General features: G+C 47.3%; 1 protein-coding gene across 1 annotated transcript in view; it reads right to left on the bottom strand.

Moving 5' to 3' along the window:
* The window catches only part of LOC138511185 (killer cell lectin-like receptor subfamily B member 1B allele A), a 74412-nt gene extending 50974 nt beyond the window's left edge, over positions 1–23438 (bottom strand). Inside the window, exons 1-2 of the mRNA XM_069626697.1 lie at positions 23328–23438; positions 3610–3696 (exon numbers count right to left, since the gene is read on the bottom strand). Of these exons, the coding sequence (XP_069482798.1) occupies positions 3610–3696; positions 23328–23412 (172 nt within the window). The 5' untranslated portion in view covers positions 23413–23438. The remainder of the gene's footprint in view (positions 1–3609; positions 3697–23327) is intronic.
* Between the last annotated feature and the right edge of the window lie 348 nt (positions 23439–23786).

Here is a 23786-nt window from a genome sequence, read left to right as displayed (position 1 = left end):
GTACAAGGGAAGATGCTGTGAATCTGAGATTTACGTCACTAAAGAGGGCTCATCGCTCCTGGGATGGGGTGAACAATGGAAGCTGGGAATCAGAATTCAAGCAAATGCGGAAAGACCTATTGACGTGGCGGAAGTGAAGGATAAGTGGGAAAAAGAATATCCCGAAGTATTTCAAGATGAATTGGGCGTGTTAAAGGGATTTGAGCACAGAATTCGACTAAAGGCAGGAGCCAATTCAAAAGTGCACAGGGTGAGGCCTGTACCTCATGAATTAAATGAGAAGCTAAAAGTGGAAGTGGAATCCCTACTTCAAAGAGGAATAATTGAAAGAAGTGAGAGTTCTGAATGGATGTCGCCGATGGTAGTGGCAGCAAAAGCTAATGGAGACATCAGACTGTGTGTAGACCTGCGGGACTTGAACAGAAATATTTTGATAGATAGGCATCCCCTACCTATAATTGGTGACAAGTTATCTGTGTTGAACAATGCCAAGGTATTTTCAGTCATCGATATTTCTCAGGCATACCATCAAGTTCCACTGAAGGAAGATTGTCAACATTTAACGGCATTCATCACTGTGTTTGGAACTTTTAAGTACTGCAGAATGCCGTTTGGACTTGCTTCAGCGGCAAGCGTATTCCAAAGGGTGATGGGGACTGTGTTGAGCGGAGTAAAGAACATTATCGTGTTCCAAGATGATGTGCTAATATATGCGAGTTCCCTGGAAGAACATGAGGAAGTGTTGAGACAAGTGTTGAAGAGATTGGGGGAGGCGGGGTTGACAGTAAAAAGGAGCAAGTGTAAGATTGCAGCGCACAAGGTAGAATATCTGGGACATGAAATAGATGAAAAAGGGGTAAGGCCCAAGAGAAGTTTGGTGGAGGCAGTGAAGGTGGCACCGGTGCCAGAGAACAAAGAACAAGTTAAATCATTTTTAGGATTGGCTGAATATTATCACAAGTTCGTGAAAGATTTTGCCAAAGTGTCTATTCCTATTAGAAATTTGCTCAAAAAGGGTGCGAAATTTGAATGGACAGCAGAATGTGAGGAGGCTTTTGAGAATATCAAACAAGCAGTGTGTGAAGCACCGTCCATAAGTAGATTCGATCCCAATGACAAGATTGTTTTGGTGGTGGATGCGAGCATGCTTGGGCTGGGAGCAACATTGGTACAGTATGACAAAGACAACACAGAGAGAGTTATTGCGTTTGCGTCTAGAAAGCTGAGAGGTGCAGAGTGCAAGTATTCAGTTATAGAGAGAGAAACCTTGGCCATGTATTGGGCAGTAAACCACTTCAAGTATTTTTTGTGGGGAAGAAGGTTTGTAGTCAGGTCCGACCACAAGCCCATGGTTCAACTTTTCGAAAGTGGAAGATGGGCGTTGGGTTCCCCAAGAATTAGTAGGTGGGGTTTGGGACTCCAAACTTTTAATTTTGAGGTGAGTTATTTGCCGGGAAAAAAGAAATGTGGTGGCAGATTGTCTGTCAAGACTACCAGTGAATACAAATATTGTAGAGGGTGGGGAGGAAGAGCAAGAATCTGTAGTGGCTGAAATACAGGGTGCCATTAGTGAAGAAGAGTGGACACGAGAAGACAGCACAGATGAGGACCTAAAACTAGTAAAGGTATGGACAGTGAGGGGGTGGCCAGCTAAAGGAGAATTGGACAGTAAATTCAATACATGGTGGGAGATAAGAGATTAAATACATTTGTGTGGTGACAGATTAAGAAGAGGAAAGTGCATTATTCCTCCAGAATCTCTCAGGTCGGTGTTGGTTAGGCTGGCTCATCAGGGACATCCGGGAGAAGCTGCAATGAAAAGGAAGTTGAGACAAAATTATTGGTGGCCGGGAATTGATAGGTGTGCCGAAAGGTGTGTCAAAGAATGCATGATTTGCCAAACTAGTGATAAGTACAGAGTGGTAAGAGAAGCTCCACTAATACCTAATGTAATACCAGACCAACCTTGGAGAAAGTTGGCGGTGGACATTATGGGTCCAGTAGCAGGTCTGGGAGATGGTTTGAAGTTTCTATTTGTTCTAGTTGACTTTCATTCCAAATGGTTTGAGTGGGAAGCGGTGAAAGAGGTCACGGCCAATGAGTTAATTAAATTCTTGGAGAGAGCTTTCCTTAAAGGAGGAGTACCGGTTGAAATTGTGTCTGACAATGGGGTACAATTTGTATCTGTGGCCATGAAAAAATTTCTGGAAAGCTATAGCATAAAACACACGAGGACTGCATTGTATAATCCGAAGGCGAATGGTCTTGTTGAAAGGGTCAACAGATACATAAAAGGGGGTCTGCAGATGGCCATGAAATCGGGACAACCATGGAGGGAGGTGTTAAAGATGTTAACGTGGAATTATGTCACTACGCCACACTCTGTAACTGGTGTGTCTCCATTTGTATCCATGAAAGGTAGAGAACCTGGGACAAGACTTTGTCCAGGATGGCTTGGAATGGCCAAAGTGGTAAACGTTGATCGGGATCGCATTATGAAACTTATTACGTTGAGTCAAGAAAAGAATAAGAAAGTGTTTGATGACAGAATGAGAGTGAAGGATCAAGAATGGAAGATTGGAGAGATGGTGTATGTTAAAAATCCTAGACTGGTAAACAAATGTGTAGACAGTAAGTTCCTGGGACCAAAGAAAATATGTGCTGTAAAAAGTAATGTTGTCATTTTGGAAGGAGGAGAAGTTTGGTCTAAAGGTAGATTGGCAAGAGTGGGTGATGTGAAAGTGAGTAGAATGGATGAGCAAGTGAAAGAAAGGATTGTCAGTGGGAATAATAAGACAGAAAAGGAAGGGAAAGGAGGAGAAGCAGTAGATGGAAAAAGAAAAATAGATGATGGAGGAGAAATGGATACAGGCACAAGACTAAGCACAAGATTTAATGAAGAATGCTCACATAGGTCTAGATCAAAGCCGGTGTGGATGAGAGGCTATGAAACTTGAGAACTATGAAACCTTAAGTTGTTGTTAACCTAATACAAAGAGACATGTCGTATCAAAGTTTTGTTAGTATAAGAATATTGAGATTTTTATTTCTTTTTGATGAGAGAAATTTTCCACTATATAAATTGTTATTTTCAATAGTTAGAGTATCTTTTAAATGTTCTCTATAAGTGATGTTTTACTTGTTCTGTTATGGGGAAAAGATGTGTAAGGAATCACTTTGTTCCTCGCGGCAGTCACGCGCGCTCTATGTCCATGTTTGGAGCGAGAGCCGCGTGACCACTGCGACGGTTAGAGAGTGGGCGAGGAAACGGTCAGTGCTGTGTATGGCTCTGGGGAGCTCCCCTTTTTAAATAAAGATACCAACCTGTATATTGGTAGTCCTCTCTTCAGTAATGTAACTAACATGAAATAAACAAGGGAAACAAGGCTCATGTTCATTGGGTGTGTACATTTCCCTTAACACCCCATGTGCAGGCCCTGCTCCTCCAGTGCATCTTTTGCTTCCTACACTTCTAGGTTTATTTACCTAACTGCCACACTTGGATTGTGTACAAACAGTGCCACAGTCTCAGTTTATTACAAATTGTTTAAATGATGTGTATACAACTCCTAAAATCATTTAAGAAATAGAAAATGAGTGTGTACTTACACAGGACACCCAGCGCGATGCTTACGGCCAGCAGCAGGAGACACAGGATCCCCAGAAGAACTCTGAAGCACCCCCAGTGGGACGACCCTGCAGGTAAATAGGGTAATGGTGAGACTTGGGGTACGCGGCACACCTGCCAAAGCAGACCGTTTCTGATTGTTCAACAGCAGAGAACTGGGGATCAAAAGGATGCTGCTCTCTGCAGTCCTGTGTTCTGAATTTCCTCCCGTCTGTATTCAAACCATGGTGCATTTCGGCAAATGCCACTTTCTGATTTGGCATTACAGCGTGAAGTGAGTGGGTGGTCTCATTTTGCACCCATCAATCTATTATTCCTGAAGCCACCCATCGCTGATGTTCTCATATTCCCAGCAAGGGTGCTCCAGGCTGAGAGGCAGTGGAAGAGCTGTGTTCCTGCAGGTGGTGAGGGAGCCGCAGGAAGGCTGCAGGAAGGCAGCAGGAAGGCTGCAGGAAGGCTGCAGGAAGACTGCAGGTGTGATCTACACAGAAGGTCCCTGGTTGGGCGATGGAGGAGCAACACCACCCAGAGCACCAGCCAAGCCTGGGTGCTGGATGAGCCATCGATGAGCCCCCTAACACCAGCCCCCCACCCAAAGCCAACACCCTACAATACTACGCATTCACAAACAAAGTCTGCTAATGTGGAGGTCACCCAAATGAGTTCATGTTTTTTATTTGGCATAACTGAGTCTGTACTTAAAATGCTGTTTTCTCAAACATGAAGAAAGGCTCACAGACACTGTGCGTGCAGTACATAAAAGACATACAGAAATCTGAAATAAAACACGTGTCTTTCATTCCTGGAAATACATCTGGTTTCCTGGGCTAAACAGAAAATGGGTAGAGAAGAAATTAACCACATAATCCACAAAGAAACAATAGAACAATTGGAACAACAAAGTTGATCTCAGGTGAAAGATGTGTTTGTTGGGGCAGAATTTAATTTCTTGAGATTCTACTGTCTCTTATATGTAGGATCTCTGACCACTTTCTGTGGCCAGTGGGACTTCTAATGAAAACATCCTGCCATGTAGGCGCCTCATGTTTGTCTAAGGGTCATTATGTCACCCTAGATTGATGTTGGGGTGCAGACTAGTGGCAGCTGTAATTTAATTTGAGCTTCACCAAGCCCATTTACAGCATTGGAAGCCCAATGTAACTTTTGGGAAGCCACTGAGGTACAAAATGTGTATGTTTATGTTTAGTCATACCCATGGCCATTTTGTTTCTTGGGCATCCCAACTACGAGGTAGGCCTAAAATGGATGTCGTCACACATGGGCTCAATCTCAGCCCGGCCCGCACCTGCCAACATGGTTTACGTTGGTTTAAACCAGTCTTTGGCCTCAGACTTGCCATTACACATGCTGCAATGTGGGCTTGGGTGTTTGGTAAGCGTAGGTGGCAACTTGTTTGGCTGGCTGTGAACCCCTTATGTGCAAGAGCTGGGCTAGCTTAGTACCAGCCCCTAAGTGTGTGTGGAATATCTAGGGGGTCTCTTCTATACTGAATTAGGTTGTATTTTGAGGGGTGCAGCTGATTTATACACCGGCTGGAGGATGTTTGATCTTTTGAAGCCATTGCTGCCTTTGTAGGACCAGGGCTGGGCAAACTGAATCCCAGTGATTTGACCGAAGGGGAAATTATCGAGGCTGAAATATCCGAAAACGAAATGTTCGAATTACCAAAAGTTCAAACACTTTGTTTTTGGACATTTCAGCCCCGATAATTTGCCAAAACACACACACAAACACACAAACACACCCCATAACACCCCCCACCCACACCACCAACATACACAAACCCCACTTACCTTCACCTTCACGCTGGTTCCTGCAGCGCCAGTTCCCTTTCACTTCTGTGATTGGGAACTGGCGCTGCAGGGTCCTTTTCTTTTTTTGTTTTGTTTTGTTTTTTTTAAACGGACGGCTGCGGGGGTGTCCCCCGCAGCCCCTGCTCGCTATACCATAAAGTATAGTGAGCGGGGCAATGCAGGGGACACCCCCGCAGCCCCCGTTTTTTTTAAAATGCTACCACCAGAGGATCGAACTTTTGGTGTTCAATCCTTTGGTGGTAGCATTTTTAGAACTTTTGGTCGTTTCGACCTTTTTTTTCGGTCATTTCGACCTAAACCGGGCAAACTGGCTTGTAACTGTGTCCTAGGCTACTTTGGATGTACGGCTGCTGAGCACACTTCCTAGGCTGGCCAAACCTGGTTGTGTGGCTAGGCTTCCCTTGCTGGGACAGTTTTCTGGACTATTTTATCAACTCCTTGTTTTTAAAACATGGGTGTACTGTCTGGGTGTTCGACGTTGCCGTTCCCTGCAAAGGTATTCGGACTCTGACAAAACGAGTACAGCTCTGCAAGTCTACAGTGACGGGTAGTGGTTTATAAACTCTTACTCAGCCCTACACTACTATTAAACCAGCGGCGATCGCAACCATAAAGGTGAAACAGGCCCAATAGGAATGGTGCATCTCCTTTGCCTCTTTAAGGTATCATGAGGCAACAAAGGCTGGCTATACTCTTCAGAAGAGGTGTGAGCCAGCACGGAAGCATCCAAAACAACAAAGGCTGGCTATACTCTTCAGAAGAGGTGTGAGCCAGCACGGAAGCATCCAAAACAACAAAGGCTGGCTATACTCTTCAGAAGAGGTGTGAGCCAGCACGGAAGCATCCAAAACAACAAAGGCTGGCTATACTCTTCAGAAGAGGTGTGAGCCAGCACGGAAGCATCCAAAACAACAAAGGCTGGCTATACTCGTCAAAAGAGGTGTGAGCCAGCACGGAAGCATCCAAAACAACAAAGGCTGGCTATACTCTTCAGAAGAGGTGTGAGCCAGCACTGAAGCATCCAAAACAACAAAGGCTGGATATACTCTTCAGAAGAGGTGTGAGCCAGCACGGAAGCATCCAAATTAACAAAGGCTGGCTATACTCTTCAGAAGAGGTGTGAGCCAGCACTGAAGCATCCAAAACAACAAAGGCTGGATATACTAATCAGAAGAGGTGTGAGCCAGCACTGAAGCATCCAAAACAACAAAGGCTGGCTATACTCTTCAGAAGAGGTGTGAGCCAGCACGGAAGCATCCAAAACAACAAAGGCTGGCTATACTCTTCAGAAGAGGTGTGAGCCAGCACGGAAGCATCCAAAACAACAAAGGCTGGGTATACTCTTCAGAAGAGGTGTGAGCCAGCACGGAAGCATCCAAAACAACAAAGGCTGGCTATACTCTTCAGAAGAGGTGTGAGCCAGCACGGAAGCATCCAAAACAACAAAGGCTGGGTATACTCTTCAGAAGAGGTGTGAGCCAGCACGGAAGCATCCAAAACAACAAAGGCTGGCTATACTCTTCAGAAGAGGTGTGAGCCAGCACGGAAGCATCCAAAACAACAAAGGCTGGCTATACTCTTCAGAAGAGGTGTGAGCCAGCACGGAAGCATCCAAAACAACAAAGGCTGGCTATACTCTTCAGAAGAGGTGTGAGCCAGCACGGAAGCATCCAAAACAACAAAGGCTGGCTATACTCTTCAGAAGAGGTGTGAGCCAGCACGGAAGCATCCAAAACAACAAAGGCTGGCTATACTCTTCAGAAGAGGTGTGAGCCAGCACGGAAGCATCCAAAACAACAAAGGCTGGCTATACTCTTCAGAAGAGGTGTGAGCCAGCACGGAAGCATCCAAAACAACAAAGGCTGGCTATACTCGTCAAAAGAGGTGTGAGCCAGCACGGAAGCATCCAAAACAACAAAGGCTGGCTATACTCTTCAGAAGAGGTGTGAGCCAGCACTGAAGCATCCAAAACAACAAAGGCTGGATATACTCTTCAGAAGAGGTGTGAGCCAGCACGGAAGCATCCAAATTAACAAAGGCTGGCTATACTCTTCAGAAGAGGTGTGCGCCAGCACGGAAGCATCCAAAACAACAAAGGCTGGCTATACTCTTCAGAAGAGGTGTGAGCCAGCACGGAAGCATCCAAAACAACAAAGGCTGGCTATACTCTTCAGAAGAGGTGTGAGCCAGCACGGAAGCATCCAAAACAACAAAGGCTGGCTATACTCTTCAGAAGAGGTGTGAGCCAGCACGGAAGCATCCAAAACAACAAAGGCTGGCTATACTCTTCAGAAGAGGTGTGAGCCAGCACGGAAGCATCCAAAACAACAAAGGCTGGCTATACTCTTCAGAAGAGGTGTGAGCCAGCACTGAAGCATCCAAAACAACAAAGGCTGGCTATACTCTTCAGAAGAGGTGTGAGCCAGCACGGAAGCATCCAAAACAACAAAGGCTGGATATACTCATCAGAAGAGGTGTGAGCCAGCACGGAAGCATCCAAAACAACAAAGGCTGGCTATACTCTTCAGAAGAGGTGTGAGCCAGCACTGAAGCATCCAAAACAACAAAGGCTGGCTATACTCTTCAGAAGAGGTGTGAGCCAGCACGGAAGCATCCAAAACAACAAAGGCTGGCTATACTCTTCAGAAGAGGTGTGAGCCAGCACGGAAGCATCCAAAACAACAAAGGCTGGCTATACTCTTCAGAAGAGGTGTGAGCCAGCACGGAAGCATCCAAAACAACAAAGGCTGGCTATACTCTTCAGAAGAGGTGTGAGCCAGCACTGGAAGCATCCAAAACAACAAAGGATGGCTATACTCTTCAGAAGAGGTGTGAGCCAGCACGGAAGCATCCAAAGCAACAAAGGCTGGCTATACTCTTCAGAAGAGGTGTGAGCCAGCACGGAAGCATCCAAAGCAACAAAGGCTGGCTATACTCGTCAGAAGAGGTGTGAGCCAGCACTGAAGCATCCAAAGCAACAAAGGCTGGCCATACTCGTCAGAAGAGGTGTGAGCCAGCACTGAAGCATCCAAAACAACAAAGGCTGGCCATACTCTTCAGAAGAGGTGTGAGCCAGCACGGAAGCATCCAAAACAACAAAGGCTGGATATACTCTTCAGAAGAGGTGTGAGCCAGCACGGAAGCATCCAAAACAACAAAGGCTGGCTATACTCGTCAAAAGAGGTGTGAGCCAGCACTGAAGCATACAAAACAACAAAGGCTGGCTATACTCTTCAGAAGAGGTGTGAGCCAGCACTGAAGCATCCAAAACAACAAAGGCTGGATATATTCTTCAGAAGAGGTGTGAGCCAGCACGGAAGCATCCAAAACAACAAAGGCTGGCTATACTTGTCAGAAGAGGTGTGAGCCAGCACGGAAGCATCCAAAACAACAAAGGCTGGATATACTCTTCAGAAGAGGTGTGAGCCAGCACGGAAGCATCCAAAACAACAAAGGCTGGCTATACTCTTCAAGAAGAGGTGTGAGCCAGCACGGAAGCATCCAAAACAACAAAGGCTGGCTATACTCTTCAGAAGAGGTGTGAGCCAGCACGGAAGCATCCAAAACAACAAAGGCTGGATATACTCTTCAGAAGAGGTGTGAGCCAGCACGGAAGCATCCAAAACAACAAAGGCTGGATATACTCTTCAGAAGAGGTGTGAGCCAGCACGGAAGCATCCAAAACATAAATACTACTGTGGTTCCAAAATAAAACGAATGTCCACTCAAGGTTCTATTAAAAAATAGGACTTTCTTCATACAAAAGGAACAAACAAACAATAAAAAAACACCAGAAACATGCCCCTGTAATCGAATACACAGATAATGCAGCACAGCGGCATGCAGAATATAGTGTGTGCATCAGTGTTTAAAAGATAAAGGGCCTCATTCCGAGGTTGGCGGTAAGGGGTTAACAGCGCCGGTAAGGGTGCCGTTAACCCCTTACCGCCGCATTACGAGGTCCTTTGGGGGGTCCCGCTAAGGGCGGCTAGTTTTACCAGGCGCCCTTAGTGGGAGCCGCTAAAGGACCAGGGAGCTAACAACGGGCCCATTATTAAGGGCCCGTTGTTAGCTCCCTCCTCATTCCCATTGAGCCCTACGGGGATCGAATGGGAATGGGGATGGGTTCCCTGAATGGGGAAATACCGGGTCCTCCAAGGTTGGAATGGCCCAGTATTTCCCCATTCAGGGATCCCGGCCCGGTATGCGGTATGGGGGTAGCCATGGTGCTAATAGCACCATGGCTACCTCCATACTCGTAATGACCCCCAAAGAGTGGTGTCTTCAATATCACTACGGCCCTTAAAACTAGGTCAGGGAGCAGAACGACTGTAGATACCTTAAATCTGCTTTTTAGTCTTGGCAGGGTTGAACCGGGACTCTGGGTGCTTTCTGATGTGTCAATCTGGGGTTGGGTTGATGAGCTTGTTGACTTGGGCCAATGCATGGTGCGGTTAAGCAGCAGTTAGAGCTCAAGGCTTCAAGGAGCTGCAGAATGGCAGGCAATTTCAACTCAGTGATTCTCAAAGATATACAGGTCTCAGAGGTCTCAGAGGTGGAGAAAGTGGCGCTTTGACTTCAGTGTAAACCAGGCCTGACTGGTTTCAACACAGTGACACGGTCGGCCAGCGTCAATGGCTTAGGGCTGAAGAAGCTGCAAGCTCAAAGGTTGAAGCGGCTTAAAACTTTAGAGTGTCAAAAGCAGCTACCATGGATCCTTGCAGGGACTTGAAGGTACCCGAAGGCACTTGAGATGGATTGCAGCAGCATGAAGATGCAAGGAGAGCCTGAGACAGTCCTTGATCCCAGGTTGCTTTCAGGCCCTGCCCAGGATATCAGAGCCAGGAAGCTTGACAGGGATACTTACAGGTCTACCCCTTCAGAGCGCAGAGTTCTGGGTACCAACGTCTAGGCATCCGGCCATTTCAGATGTTCCTCTGAAGCGGTTGAGAAGGTCTTGCACCCCCTTTGGAAATCTTTATTTTCACCCAGGTGGTTGTGGACTTGGGCAGACTGTACCCCAACAAGGTTTAAGGGAAATCCTTCTTCAAGATTGGTCCAAACACGATTCAACTAAGTATATAATTTGTTTGCCACAGTGTATTGGTCATTCCAAGCCTCCTGTAAAGATGCTAATCATTGCTGCAGTAACAAGGTTCTTGCTTCCGATGTCAGCTCCCAGAGTGCTTTGGTAGCAGACATTTTGGAGAAGGCACAGGAAGGAAGTAAAGTATAGGCATATTTAAGACGGGGTGACCATTCTCCTGTGGACATCTCCTCTCCTGGGCTACACTATACTGTCCCCACCCACCTTTGGCTGCTTGAGACCAAAAGAAGTCCAGTAATGATCACCCTGGTGTAGCATCCAATTGTGCTGAAGAGCTCTCATTTGACGTAGCCAGCTCTCACCCCATCCCCTTAAGCATGCCCAAGCATTCCCAGCATTCTCTTGAAAGGCCGCCCACGGGTAGTGGAATTAAGGGGCCTTGGTGACACCGCTTGACTTGCTAGAAGCTTGACAAGTCAGGCAGGACCGGACACATTCCCTAACTTGTAGGCCAAACTGCAGCCATTAAAATTGTGCAGACAACTGGTCCAATGGCTTAGTCACTCCCAAGTGACCCACTAAAAGGATTTGGTGAACCAAATCCAAAAGGAACTTTCTGTGGCACTGGGGAATCACCAACCTTCTGGTGCCCTCACCCTCAGTCTTTTGCTCACTGTACAGGAGTCCATCCTCCCAGTACACTTTAACAGTTCAGGGGCCTCACCCTTAGCCTGCTCCTCCGCCTGCTTCAGCAGGCCCACCCGAGTGGGGCACTCTCTCTGGGCTTTAAAGAAGTCAGTCTGATCTGCAAACTCATCCAGCTTGGGCAGGCTCTTCAGATCTGAACTCACCCGGTCCTCCACCTCAGGTTCCTGTGATGCGTCAGGCAACTCTGAAGTCACTGAGTCCCCTGCTATTAAAGTAGGGTCCTTAGTGGCTAGTAGCCCCTCCCCCGCAGGAGCAAGTGACTCAACAATCTGTGGAACTGGACCCGGGGCAACCGGCAACGCCAGTCCCTCCAACAACCCCCCTGGAAGTACTCCAGGTTCTAGTGTGCTGAGAGCCTTCAACCTGGTGGCCTCTAAGGAATTTATCAGTGGTAATGTGGTTCTATTAGTAAAAAGGTCATCTGTGGTGGCTTTACTATTCCACGTGTACTTGCTCAGATTTGCCTGGCACTTGCTCATCGATGCTGTGACCTTTCAATTTCCCCCCAATCACAGCCATAGCATTAGCCCTGACATGCTGCCCTGTAAGCAGAAGCTCATATAAGTAAAGCATGATGTTTTCAGTCTCTTTCTCACCCGCAGGGTGTGCGGGGGGGAGCAAGGTCGTAAATGCAATGTAAATAATAGCCACGCACATCGCAGAATATCTCCATTTTCAAGTTCTGTTTAAAATGAAGCCGCATGCAAATTGTTTTCTACGTCTTTATAAAAGTGGTGCATACAAGCCCACTGCTAAAAACAGGCATGACATTATTAATTTGTGTCATTGCTATCTGTCTTATAGAAGAGAGAGAGAGCGAGCTAGAGAGATCCAGAATGACTTGCAGCAAATCGTATTTGTGAACAATTCAAATTTGCTGCAGAAAATGCACATTTTCAAAATTCTTCAGATTGTTACACTCGCTGCAGAATTTCTTCTTTGTCAGCAGAATTTGCAGCAGCCTGCACTTCCTGCCAGAGAGAATCCCTTCCACAGCTATAAACACAGGCTAGTAACCAGAAGCGTCCCCCCCTTCAGCCCCGCCCCCCCAGGAGTCTTCAAGCTGCCTCCCACCACAAACCCCCCCCCACCGATCAGCAGTCAAGCACACATTTACAGGCCCTTTGTTTACCTAGCCTAGTGTGCTGGAAGGGGCCAGTTCCAAGAAATTGTTGGACGGAGACTAGCTTCAGCAGTGGGGGCACAGATGTCCAGATGTTTATCCTGTTGCATATGTTGAAAAATATTGTGGTGACCGGCTCTTTTAGGTTCTCCCTGTTCAGGCGGTACAGGGTGACAAACTGGGAGTCGGTGAGGGTCCAGGGTGAGGGCTTAACTCTGGGGATGGGAGCACGCCTTGCTTGGTCTTGTCTCCCCCTCCCCCCCCGTACTCCCTTTGCCCTGGCCTGCTCCTCCTGCATCTCTGCATCCAGCCGCAGCATGAGCAGCTGCCTGTCCCATCTCACAGTGGCTAGTGGCAGCATGGTGTTGGAAGCACTGTTTGGGGTATGGATGTGCCTTATGTAGCCCCCTGGGGTGGGTTGGGAGCAGCTGTGGCTTCATTTCAGGCACCTGTGTTCATTTACCTCCAGCTGGAGGCATATCTTGGCGGTATTAATGCTGGCTTTCAGCACTAATACAGCTGCCGTACATGGGCTTGACATGCAGCTGTAATTGCGCTTTGTGATGCTGCCGTTATCAGCACTGGCTGTAATAGCTATGCATCACTGTGACATTTCGGACATCAACGCCCAGATGGCTCAAGGAGCTAAATATATACATCGATGCAACAGGAGCCCGGGAGGAACGCCCACTAAGAGGTATCGTTCTGCACTCACTTGGACCGGTAGTAAGAGATGTGTTTGAGATGCTAGAAAACAATACTGACACATTTCAAGGTGCTATTGACTCACTGTACAATTATTTCGCACCATTAAGAAACGTAGACTATGAGAGACACATATTTCATACGACCACCCAAGATAAAGGGGAAAACATGGACAATTTTCGACAGAAGAGGCACTTAAGTCACAGGCCATAGCAGGCTGCGAGTCACCGGAATTCTGTAAGAAACTGCTCCAAAAAAGATGAATTTTGGATGAAATTCTTCAACTAGCAAGAGCAGACTCTGCGCTATCATTACAAACGGAATCACTTAGTAATATCAAGATAAAGCAGTCTGCATCGTCCACAACCATACGTGCCATTTGCACGCAAGACATCGCTACAGAACAGGAGAAGTGTTATTGCCTGTAGATACAAATTCCCACATATTGGCCCATGCCCTGCCATAGGTCATCACTGTGACAAATGCGGTGGTGAGAATCATTTTCAATCCGTCTGCAAGAACATTAGATTCTTCCAACCAACAGAAGCCGACATACGCCAGAAGCCAAGAAGGACGCGACCCAAGGCGGGCAAGCCCAGGACGCCACACGTGGCGATCTCCCACCTCTAGCAGACGCAATTCACACAACAGCTCCCATGACTCATCAAACAGAGAAAAACGACGAGATGACAGAAGAGAGCACTCTTGTCGCTATGGGAGCAGACAAGACTCGCCAGAACAGCTTCCGCAACACAAGAATTAGATTTCTGGACGAATACCCCCTGACGCCGACATGACTCACAGTCCTCCTCATCCAGCGGAGATCAAAAGATATGTTCATGCCATTGGAAACGATACTGCTCTGGAATACAGCCCGACGTTATGAATACAAATAAATGGCCAAAGCCGTGAATTCCTGATAGACACAGGAGCTACTGTGAACATGATAAATGAAGACACATGCAAGTCATTGGACAGAAAGAAGGAACTAAAGAAAGCCGACACGGAGATCTACCCACATGGATCAAACAAACCGCTCAACTGCCAAGGCATGTTCACAGCCCTGTGCCAATACAAGGACAAAAGCTTGAAAATCAAAATCTACGTCATCAAAGAAGTTGTACCAGGAGGAATCATCCTTAGCTTCCGGTCAGCCATTCAAATGGGCCTCATTCACATAATGTACCAAATCATGTCTGCCTACACCACCAGCCCAAAGGAAATGATACGGAAGATGTTCCCAACATTGTTTAAAGGGTTAGGAAAACTCAAAGAAAAGCAGATCAAGCTACATATAAATGCCCAGACACAACCAATCGCTGAACCCTATAGAGGCATTCATCTCAACATCCAACGACATGTAGAAGATGAAATACAATCGCTAATAGAACAGGACATAACTGAACCCGCCTCAGGACCCACGCCCTGGGTGTCTCCTATAGTGCCAGTGCCCAAAAAGGAAAACAGCACCAGCATCCGCATCTGCGTAGATATGAGGGCGCCCAATCTAGCCATAGAAAGAGAACGTCACCTTGCACCCAGGATGACAGATACGATGCATCTACTCCACGGAGCAAAGATATTTTTGAAACTAGATCTGAATAAGGGCCATCAGCAATTGGAACTCCATCCGTCCTCCAGATACATCACCACGTTCTCTACTCACCTGGGACTTTTCAGGTATAAGCGCCTCCGTTTCTGATGCGTCATCGGCGGCTGAAATATTTCAAAACGAAATTCATCAAGTCATAAACATATCCCAAATTGCCTGAACTATAGTGAGGATATCCTGATTTTCGGCACCACACAGGAAGCACACAACGACACACTAAGGAGAGTATGCATGGCCCTTGAGGACGCCCATCTCACCCTCAATGCAGTCAAGTACAAACTTAGTAAATAAAACTTAAAATTCTTTGGTACCATCTTCTCAAGCAGTGGACTGCAACCGGACCCAGAAAAAGTGCAAGCTTTAGTGGAGGCTCCCACACCCACATCAGTGTCTGCAGTCCGATCATTTCTTGGCATGGCGAGCAACTGCACACGCTACATTCAGGACTTTGCGTCAGTAAGCACGCCCCATTGACTGCTCACTGGAAAGAGCTAAGACTTCTACTGGTCAAATGAGTTTGAAGAAGCTTTCAACGAAATTTTAAAACGTATCGCATCCGCATCCTACATGACATACTACGACCCGGACCTTGACACTGAAGTTACTGTTCACGCAAGCCCTGTCGGTTTAGGAGCAATCCTAGCACAAGCGACACCAGGTCCTCCCCCACCAAGGCACATAGTGGCATATGCAAGCCGCAGTCTATCAACGACAGAGTGGGCATACTCCCAACCGGAGAAAGAGAGCTTGGTAGTTGTGTGGGCCTGTGAACACTACCACCTGTTCCTATCTGGCCGCCCGTTCACCATCATAACTGACCATCAAGACCTCACCACAAGAAATGGCAAACCAAACGCCAAGATGCCCCCAAGAATAGCAAGTAGGGGACTGTGGTGACAAGAATACTCATTCAAGATAAAACACCACCCGGGAAAGGACAACAACACAGCGGACTTCCTGTCCAGACACCCGTTAGCAGCTCACGATGAGCACTAATCCATCAAGGCAAATCAATGCATAAGCTATATAATAGACAATGCACTGCCCAAGTCCATTACGTGCGCCCAACTCATAGAGGCCTTGAAGGACGATCATCTATTTCAGACGATCGTCGACTTCAGAAGATACAAACATGTCTGAGATCGGGCCAGTATCATACTAAAGACACTCAGGGACAGACGGTCGTCGATGGAAGAGAGGCAGTTTCATACTTTTAGACTCATCAGACACACAATATCTATGTCTCCTGAAGGACTCTTACGGAAAGAGAAGAGGATTGTTATCCCGGCAGACATGCAGGAACGAGTACTTGAACTTGCACACTCTGGGCACAGGGGAATTGTCTCAACAAAACGGCAACTTCAAATCAAAGTATGGTTCCCCAAATGGATGAAAGAGTGGAGCAGCTCCTAGGCAAATACATTGCCTGCAAAGCAGTCGCCCAATGCACTTTTCCCGAGCCCCTCAAAATTTCCTCAATGCCGCTGCAAGTGTGAGATGAAGTTGCAATTGACATGTTGGGCCCACTGGCAAATGGCACATATGTACTTGTGATCATTGATGAGATGTCCAGATTCCCGGAAGTGCACCTCATCCACTCTGCCAGTGCCCAAGCGGTGATACCAGCACTAGACAAACTAAATGGCATCCCGTCTGTAGTAAAATCAGACAATGGTCCTCCGTTCAGCGGACATGATTTCGGCATGTTTGCGGAACATCTTGGTTTCCAACATTGCGAGATCACCTCATTGTGGCCTCAGGCCAACAGAACAGCGGAGAGATTCATGGGAAACCTAAACGCACCCTCAGGTTTTCTCCATCCCCAAGGGATCTTTCATGCAGGCAATATGAACCCTGCTAAGGGACTATAGGAACACCCCACAAAGTGCAACAGGGAAGTGCCCTTCAGCTAGTGTGACCAGAATGTTCGCACAAAAAACCCAGACAGGCCATAGACATAAAAGTAGGCCTAACATAAATATAAAATACAGTCCTACTTCTATGTCTATGGCATGTTGCGGGTGCTCAGTGTCGGTGTGCTCACAAGCACACCCCTCTCATTGGAGGAAAGTGGCCGGGACGGGAAGGGGGAAGAAATGGGGGCATGAAATGGTTTTCACACCCCCCATTCGCACAATTAGAGTTGCGCTCGAACCCGATTTCGGGATTTTGAAATCGGGTCCCGGCACAAACAGTGACCGTGGGCACCCACCATTGTAAACCCCGGACGGGGTTTGCAAAATAAAAAAACTATCGGGACGGAGGGCGATTTACCCGGACTGTCCCGGGAAAACCGGGACATCTGGTCACCCTACCTTCAGCACTAATGTTTGGACATATAGTGTGGACCACTCTGCCACACAACCCAAAGGCGTCTCTCCCAATCACTTATGCTGACACAGCACAAACCAAGGGCAAGGATGAAGGAATAAGCAGATCTGCAGAGAAAAGCAAAACCCAGACAGTTCCAGGTAGGAGACCAGGTACTGGTAAGGCAGGCACAAGACGCCAAAGACGTCCCCGCGTTCAAACCCGAACCTATGACAGTGACACGCATCCGCGGGTCCATGATCACTGCAGCCAGTCCCAGAGCCACCGTCACACGGAACTCGTCATTCTTTAGAACTGTTGAAGGTGACAATATGCAGAAAACTTGCAGTCTTACTGGAGAAGAGGACTCCTCCGACATAGACTCTGAATACAGAGATGAGAGGTCATATACGCTGACGGCAGTGCCAGCGACTGCGCCACAAATGAGAGCCCACCACCACGCAGTCTCTCTGAGAGAGTAGTGTGCAAGCCATCACGGTGGATAGAAGAAATGAACTAATCAAACACCACATGTTTATGTTAAGCAAGGGGGAGATGTAGTGTCCGATCTCTACTCCTTTCCTTTGTTTGGAGACGTTTGTCTCATTTCTGTTGTTGGTATTTCCCGGGCTACAGCCCAGGTGTGTATGTGGGAGGGGTTGCCCCCTCCGGGGCCAGTTCCTGCTTCATTAGTAAAAAGTACAGCAGCCAAGTCAAACGTTATCATATGGTAAGGACTGGCACAAGCCCACAACAGAAAGCCCTTATCAATTCCCCGGATGGTGGCACTTCCTTTGCCCCCCATGCAAATCCTCACAACACTACCACACCCACACTACATGTACCCCTCGCCTGCCCAACTCCTGAGTTTGCAGAGTGCTGAATACCCTCACTGGTCGGGGTGGCGGTTTAATAGTTCATTATGGTTGAAGAGGGGTGTTGTGACAGTGTGTGTATAAAGTTCATTATGGTTGAAGAGGGATGTTGTGACTGTGTGCAAAGTTCATTATGGTTGAAGATGGGATGCTGTGACTGTGTGTAAAGTTAATTATGGTTGAAGATGGGATGCTGTGACTGTGTAAAGTTAATTATGGTTGAAGATGGGATGCTGTGACTCTGTGTAAAGTTAATTATGGTTGAAGATGGGATGCTGTGACTGTGTGTAAAGTTAATTATGGTTGAAGATGGGATGCTGTGACTCTGTGTAAAGTTAATTATGGTTGAAGATGGGATGCTGTGACTCTGTGTAAAGTTAATTATGGTGAAGATGGGATGCTGTGACTGTGTGCAAAGTTCATTATGGTTGAAGATGGGATGCTGTGACTGTGTGTAAAGTTAATTATGGTTGAAGATGGGATGCTGTGACTCTGTGTAAAGTTAATTATGGTTGAAGATGGGATGCTGTGACTCTGTGTAAAGTTAATTATGGTTGAAGATGGGATGCTGTGACTCTGTGTAAAGTTAATTATGGTTGAAGATGGGATGCTGTGACTCTGTGTAAAGTTAATTATGGTGAAGATGGGATGCTGTGACTGTGTGTAAAGTTAATTATGGTTGAAGATGGGTGTTGTGACAGGTTGAAGAGGGGTGTTGTGGAAGTGAGTGAAAAGTTCATTATGTTTGAAGATGGGATGTTGTGACTGTGTGTAAAGTTCATTATGCTTGAAGATGGGATGTTGTGACTGTGTGTAAAGTTAATTATGGTTGAAGATGGGATGCTGTGACTGAGTGTAAAGTTAATTATGGTTGAAGATGGGTGTTGTGACAGGTTGAAGAGGGATGTTGTGGAAGTGAGTGAAAAGTTCATTATGTTTGAAGATGGGATGTTGTGACTGTGTGTAAAGTTCATTATGTTTGAAGAGGGATGTTGTGGCAGTGTGTTTAAAGTTCATTATGCTTGAAGATGGGATGTTGTGGCAGTGTGTGTGTAAAGTTCATTATGCTTGAAGAGGGATGTTGTGGCAGTGTGTTTAAAGTTCATTATGCTTGAAGAGGGATGTTGTGGCAGTGTGTGTAAAGTTCATTATGGTTGAAGAGGGATGTTGTGACATAGGACGCCCATCAAGGGAGACCTCACTCGTCATGGCAGCTACATGTGATCAAGGCGAAGTAGAGAGGCCCCATTGGCCAAGGCAGTAACTGGCGATCAGTGCCCGGAATATGTTTAAATGCCCAATCGCAGTGAGAGCACACGCCAGGGGCGCCAATTTCTAAGCGTCCATATACTCTGTGCCCCCCCAACACACACTAAACGCATCTCCCCACCACTGACCCTCATTTGAAATATCTCGAGTGTACCACATTTTTCATGTGTCTGCAATGTAAACATATTGTGTTTCCAACAAGTAGACATGTTCCAAAATACTAAGGTGGGCGCCCTGTGCAAGGTTTGCTCCAACCAAGACAGTGTTCTCCAGTAAAGAGTTTCTGTTACATCCCACTCAGCTTTCTTCACTTAATAAAATATTCGACGGCCCCATCAGGTCACCTTTGGGACCATCCCGCATTTGTGAGACCTCTTCCTGCCCTGTACTTAGCACATCGCCTCCGGCTGTTGCTTCTGGTGTCGATAAATCCGTTTATGTCGCTTTTACGTTTTACAGGAATGTTTTTGCTGTATAGCATTGTTGGTTTATACAGCTCAATCGTCCTGCAGTAACCTGGTGCACTCTGGAACCTGGTGCACTCTGGAACCTGGTGCACTCTGAAAATCTCCTCCTGTCCAGTGGCCGAAGTGTATGCAAAGAAGTAGTGGAACTATGTTCCCTGCTGCTCCCCAAAAACCCCCATCACCACGCCCCCTCCCACATGCCATACAAACCCCTGCTGTTTAAGGGAACGTTCGGTGCACTTTAAAACGAAATCATTCAGTAACGGGTTCTATTTAAAAATAAAAGTATAGGAAAAGTACAACTTATTTTAAAATGTAGAGGAGCACCGTTCCCGTCCACTTCGACCACTGCTCCGTCCTCGCATTAAACACACTTACCCCCCACAGACGGTCCGGATATCCCTGGCCTGCTCTGTCTGGCCACATCGCCATTAATTAAGCTATGAAGAAGCCCACCGACCCACCCACCAGCAGCTAACAGCCCACGAGCCCTGTGATGCACCAGACCTGGAGCTCGCCTTCTGCTAGACATGTTCCCCGAGTGTCTCTCTCCAGCAAGCCTAGAGCCTGGCGGGGCGGCCCCAGGGATCCGGTACTGCCGACTGCAACTCTCCCACCGGGGACCCCACCTGCCTCTTCTTCTTCTTCTTAATTATCAGAGGCGTGGGCGGACCCACGCAGGCGCTTCCCCATCCTATAGGATGATGTGCACCGTACCCACTAATTATTATTTGGCTCCATTTAAGCTCACAACTCCTCCCACATCCCCGTCTGCCTCACAAAATCCAACATCACACTATTCCTTCTCCTGCCTCCCTCCCCATCACCTCCCAGTATAATCCTCTCACTCAGCTCAGCCACACCCAACGCAGTCAACCGAACCCTCATCAATTCTCTCTCTGCAACATGTCTTAATCAAAAAATGTCTCACTGTTTCAGGCACCCCACACACCGTACAGTCCCTTGATTCACGCTTCCCTATTCGAAATAGACAGTCATTCAGCCCCACATGACCTATCCTCAACCGATTCAGCATCACCTCCTCCCCCCTCCTCCATTCTGAACTCCCTGCATCCACCTTCACCAACACTTTCCCACGAACACCGAGCATCCACCTGCCCTTCACCCCACTTACCCACCTCTCCTGCCACTCATCTAGGACCCGTCTCACCATCACAGCCTTCACCTCATCCACACTCAAAGGCAACCTCACATCAATCGCTCCCCTCCTCATACCCTCACCCGCCGCCAGATCCACCAACTCATTTCCCAAAATGCCACTGTGACTGGGAACCCACGCCAACTCCAGATCCATACCCTCACGCACACACCGATCAATTTTCATCCTAATGTCCAAAATCACATCCTTCCTATCACCATCCCCTGCCACAATCGCCTGCAACCCACTCAATGAATCTGAGAACACCACCACTTTCTCATACCCCAACTCATACACCCTGTCAATCACCAATGCAATCGCCACCAACTCAGCCGTACAAATAGACACATCATTCGTCAGTCGTCCTATTTTATACTCTCCAATGCTTTCTAGATAATACGCCATTCCCACTCTCCCAGATATACGATCCTTTGAACCATCCGTAAACACCTTGTATCCTTCCTTTCCTGCCACATACTCCTGACCCAAAGCTTTGATCTCACCCCGCATACCTCTCTTCTTCGATACCACATTCGCCAACTCCAAACACACCTTTGGAGATCTCATCATCCACCTCGGCCTTCTCTCCAAATCCGTACCTACCACAATCATCAAATCACCCACACCCCACTGCACTCCCTTCTCCCACATGTGAAACCCAAAAGTGCCCCCCTTACTCCTCCACCGATCCCTGTAATAGGCAAACCTCCAATTATACTTCAAACATTCACGCACCGGATGAGCCACACTCTTCGCACTACACTTCACCCACCATCTCATATTTAACGCATCCCTCCTCAACCCCAATGGCATCTCTCCCACAAGCACCTGAACCGCATTCACTGGGGAGGACCTCATCACACCCGAACACACTCTCAATGCCCTCGCCTGTACTCTAACCGCAACTTCTGACTCAACGTATAACCCACTGACACCTGACACTCAAAATCAACCCCTTGTACAACATTCGTAAACACTTCTGTTGCGCACCCCATTCTTTCCCAGTCACCGCCCTCAACAAATTCATCCTACGTTTACACTTATCTATCCAGAATCACCCCTAAGTACCCCCCACCTGCCTCCCTTCTCGCAAGGGCACCAACTTGCAGAAGGGCGGGGGCTAAACGCGCCAGCTTGCATTCGCCCACATTCCATACATCCAGTGGGGGAAATGGAAATAATGGGCGGGGGGTCCCACAAAGGGGGCGAAGGGCGCGGCCCGAGGAGGCGGGATTTAGGGGGGCGGAGCTCCGATCAAAGGAAATTTCCAAAATAATAGTTTAAAGCGGCGCAATTTCTTTCATGCTGCTTCTTTTCCGAACTATATATCAATTCCACTTTAAACCACTTCCATGCCGCTGGTGATGAGTTACTTCACAATGCGGATAATAGTTTTACCAGTGTTTCTGAGTAAATATTCTTTAAAATACACAATTTGCACCCCGTTTTATAAAATAAAATCCCCCTTTGGGTACTATTCAAACAGGGTAGTTTCTGATCGTTTTCTTTTAGTTGAACCCCACCTGGAACAGCTCCTGCAGCTCCCCTCTGAAAACATTCCTACAAACATTACATAAATAAATAAATAACCTGGGTCGTGGCTGAGGACTGTAACTTCCTCTGGTGACCCCTTGCACAGGGTCACCAGAGGAAGTTACATTTAGCTCCCGGGCCCTTTCTTTTTTGCATTTCGACTTTTATACAGTACAATTTTCTACAAATGAGCCCAAGAAATTCAAAAAACGCTACTACTGGGCTGTACCTGCTCTTTACGAAACTAAATTCTAATAACATTTTATTACCAGTCTTGACATTTTGTATAGGAAAGAAATACGTGAGGCGAGGGAGTACTTTAACCCATGGCTGTAAACTGGGATGATGTATTCCTTAGAAATACAGCAGACACACGTGGGTAACACCTTTTATTACACACGAAGGCGCTTGATGGCTGCAATTAGCCCATTGCTGTTCATGCAGCTGATTTTGCAGGCAGAGAAGGACAGTTGTACATCAACTTAATGTGACAGGAACTTTGATAACACTAAGAATATTCCGCTGATCATGTCACTGCCATATATGGATCCATTGCCACATGCCAGGCAAAGATGCTGAGTCCGTATGCCCTTTCTATAGCAATAGTCTTCTCAGCCTGGTGTCCCAATCTCTAGGAGCCAAAACTAGAAACCTTTCAGACAGTGGGTTCTTTGGGCAGGTCTAATGGGTGCAGAAAATAAGTTAATGTCTCTGTTGTAAATGGTGGGATAGGAGTGGGAGGTGGCTCTCAATTGCAGACTAAATCTATCGCCGCAGCAGCGTTTAGCCGCCCTAAAGGCTGTCCGGGAAACGGGGAGCTGTTCGTTAGCTCATCCAATCAGAAATTGAAACATTTACTTTGGTTCACATCCATGCAAGTGCCAGGCTATTATGCAAGTCTATGCAAAAAGGACAAGCATACTCGTCCTTGGCACTTAAGGGGTAAAAAGGCCAGAGCTGGAGACCAAGAAAGTTAGGCAAGGAAATCACAGTGCCAGGTGGGCATGGTCTGCTGCCACAAGGTGTAAGGTGCTGTTCTTGCTTGAAGGGTCCTACCTGGTGCGGTCTTTGCCCGTGTACCCCTCTGGGCACCTGCATTGGGCGGGAACCTCAGATCGGCATATGTGACCTCCCCGTCCATCCTAGCTCCAGTACCGAATGAGCTGGGCTGGGGGCAGACGGGTGCAGTGTGAGCAGTGGATGAGGCAATGCAACTTCCTCCTCCTGCAGCAGGACTTCCTGAGACCCGGGCAACCCTGTGCCACTATCAAGACCACAAGAACTAGGAAGTAGCCAGTGTCGCTGCTTAAGAAACACTTTGCGGAGGTGAGTTATTGTGATGAATTGACTTCTTTCCCGCAGGAGTACAAGGATGAGAAGTGGCAAAACCGACCCACACAAAACCCACAATTCTACAAACCAAGAGTGCACCCAGTCACAAAGGTAAAACAGGCGCAGTTAAGAGATATACCTCTGTCGCCTTGTGTGGTAACGTGGGCTCAGAGGGGTGTGAGT

The sequence above is a fragment of the Ambystoma mexicanum genome, chromosome 6p (assembly GCF_040938575.1).
Source record: "Ambystoma mexicanum isolate Mex_15411 chromosome 6p, UKY_AmexF1_1, whole genome shotgun sequence".
NCBI lineage: Eukaryota > Metazoa > Chordata > Amphibia > Caudata > Ambystomatidae > Ambystoma > Ambystoma mexicanum.
This window is presented reverse-complemented; position numbering and strand designations above follow the sequence as displayed.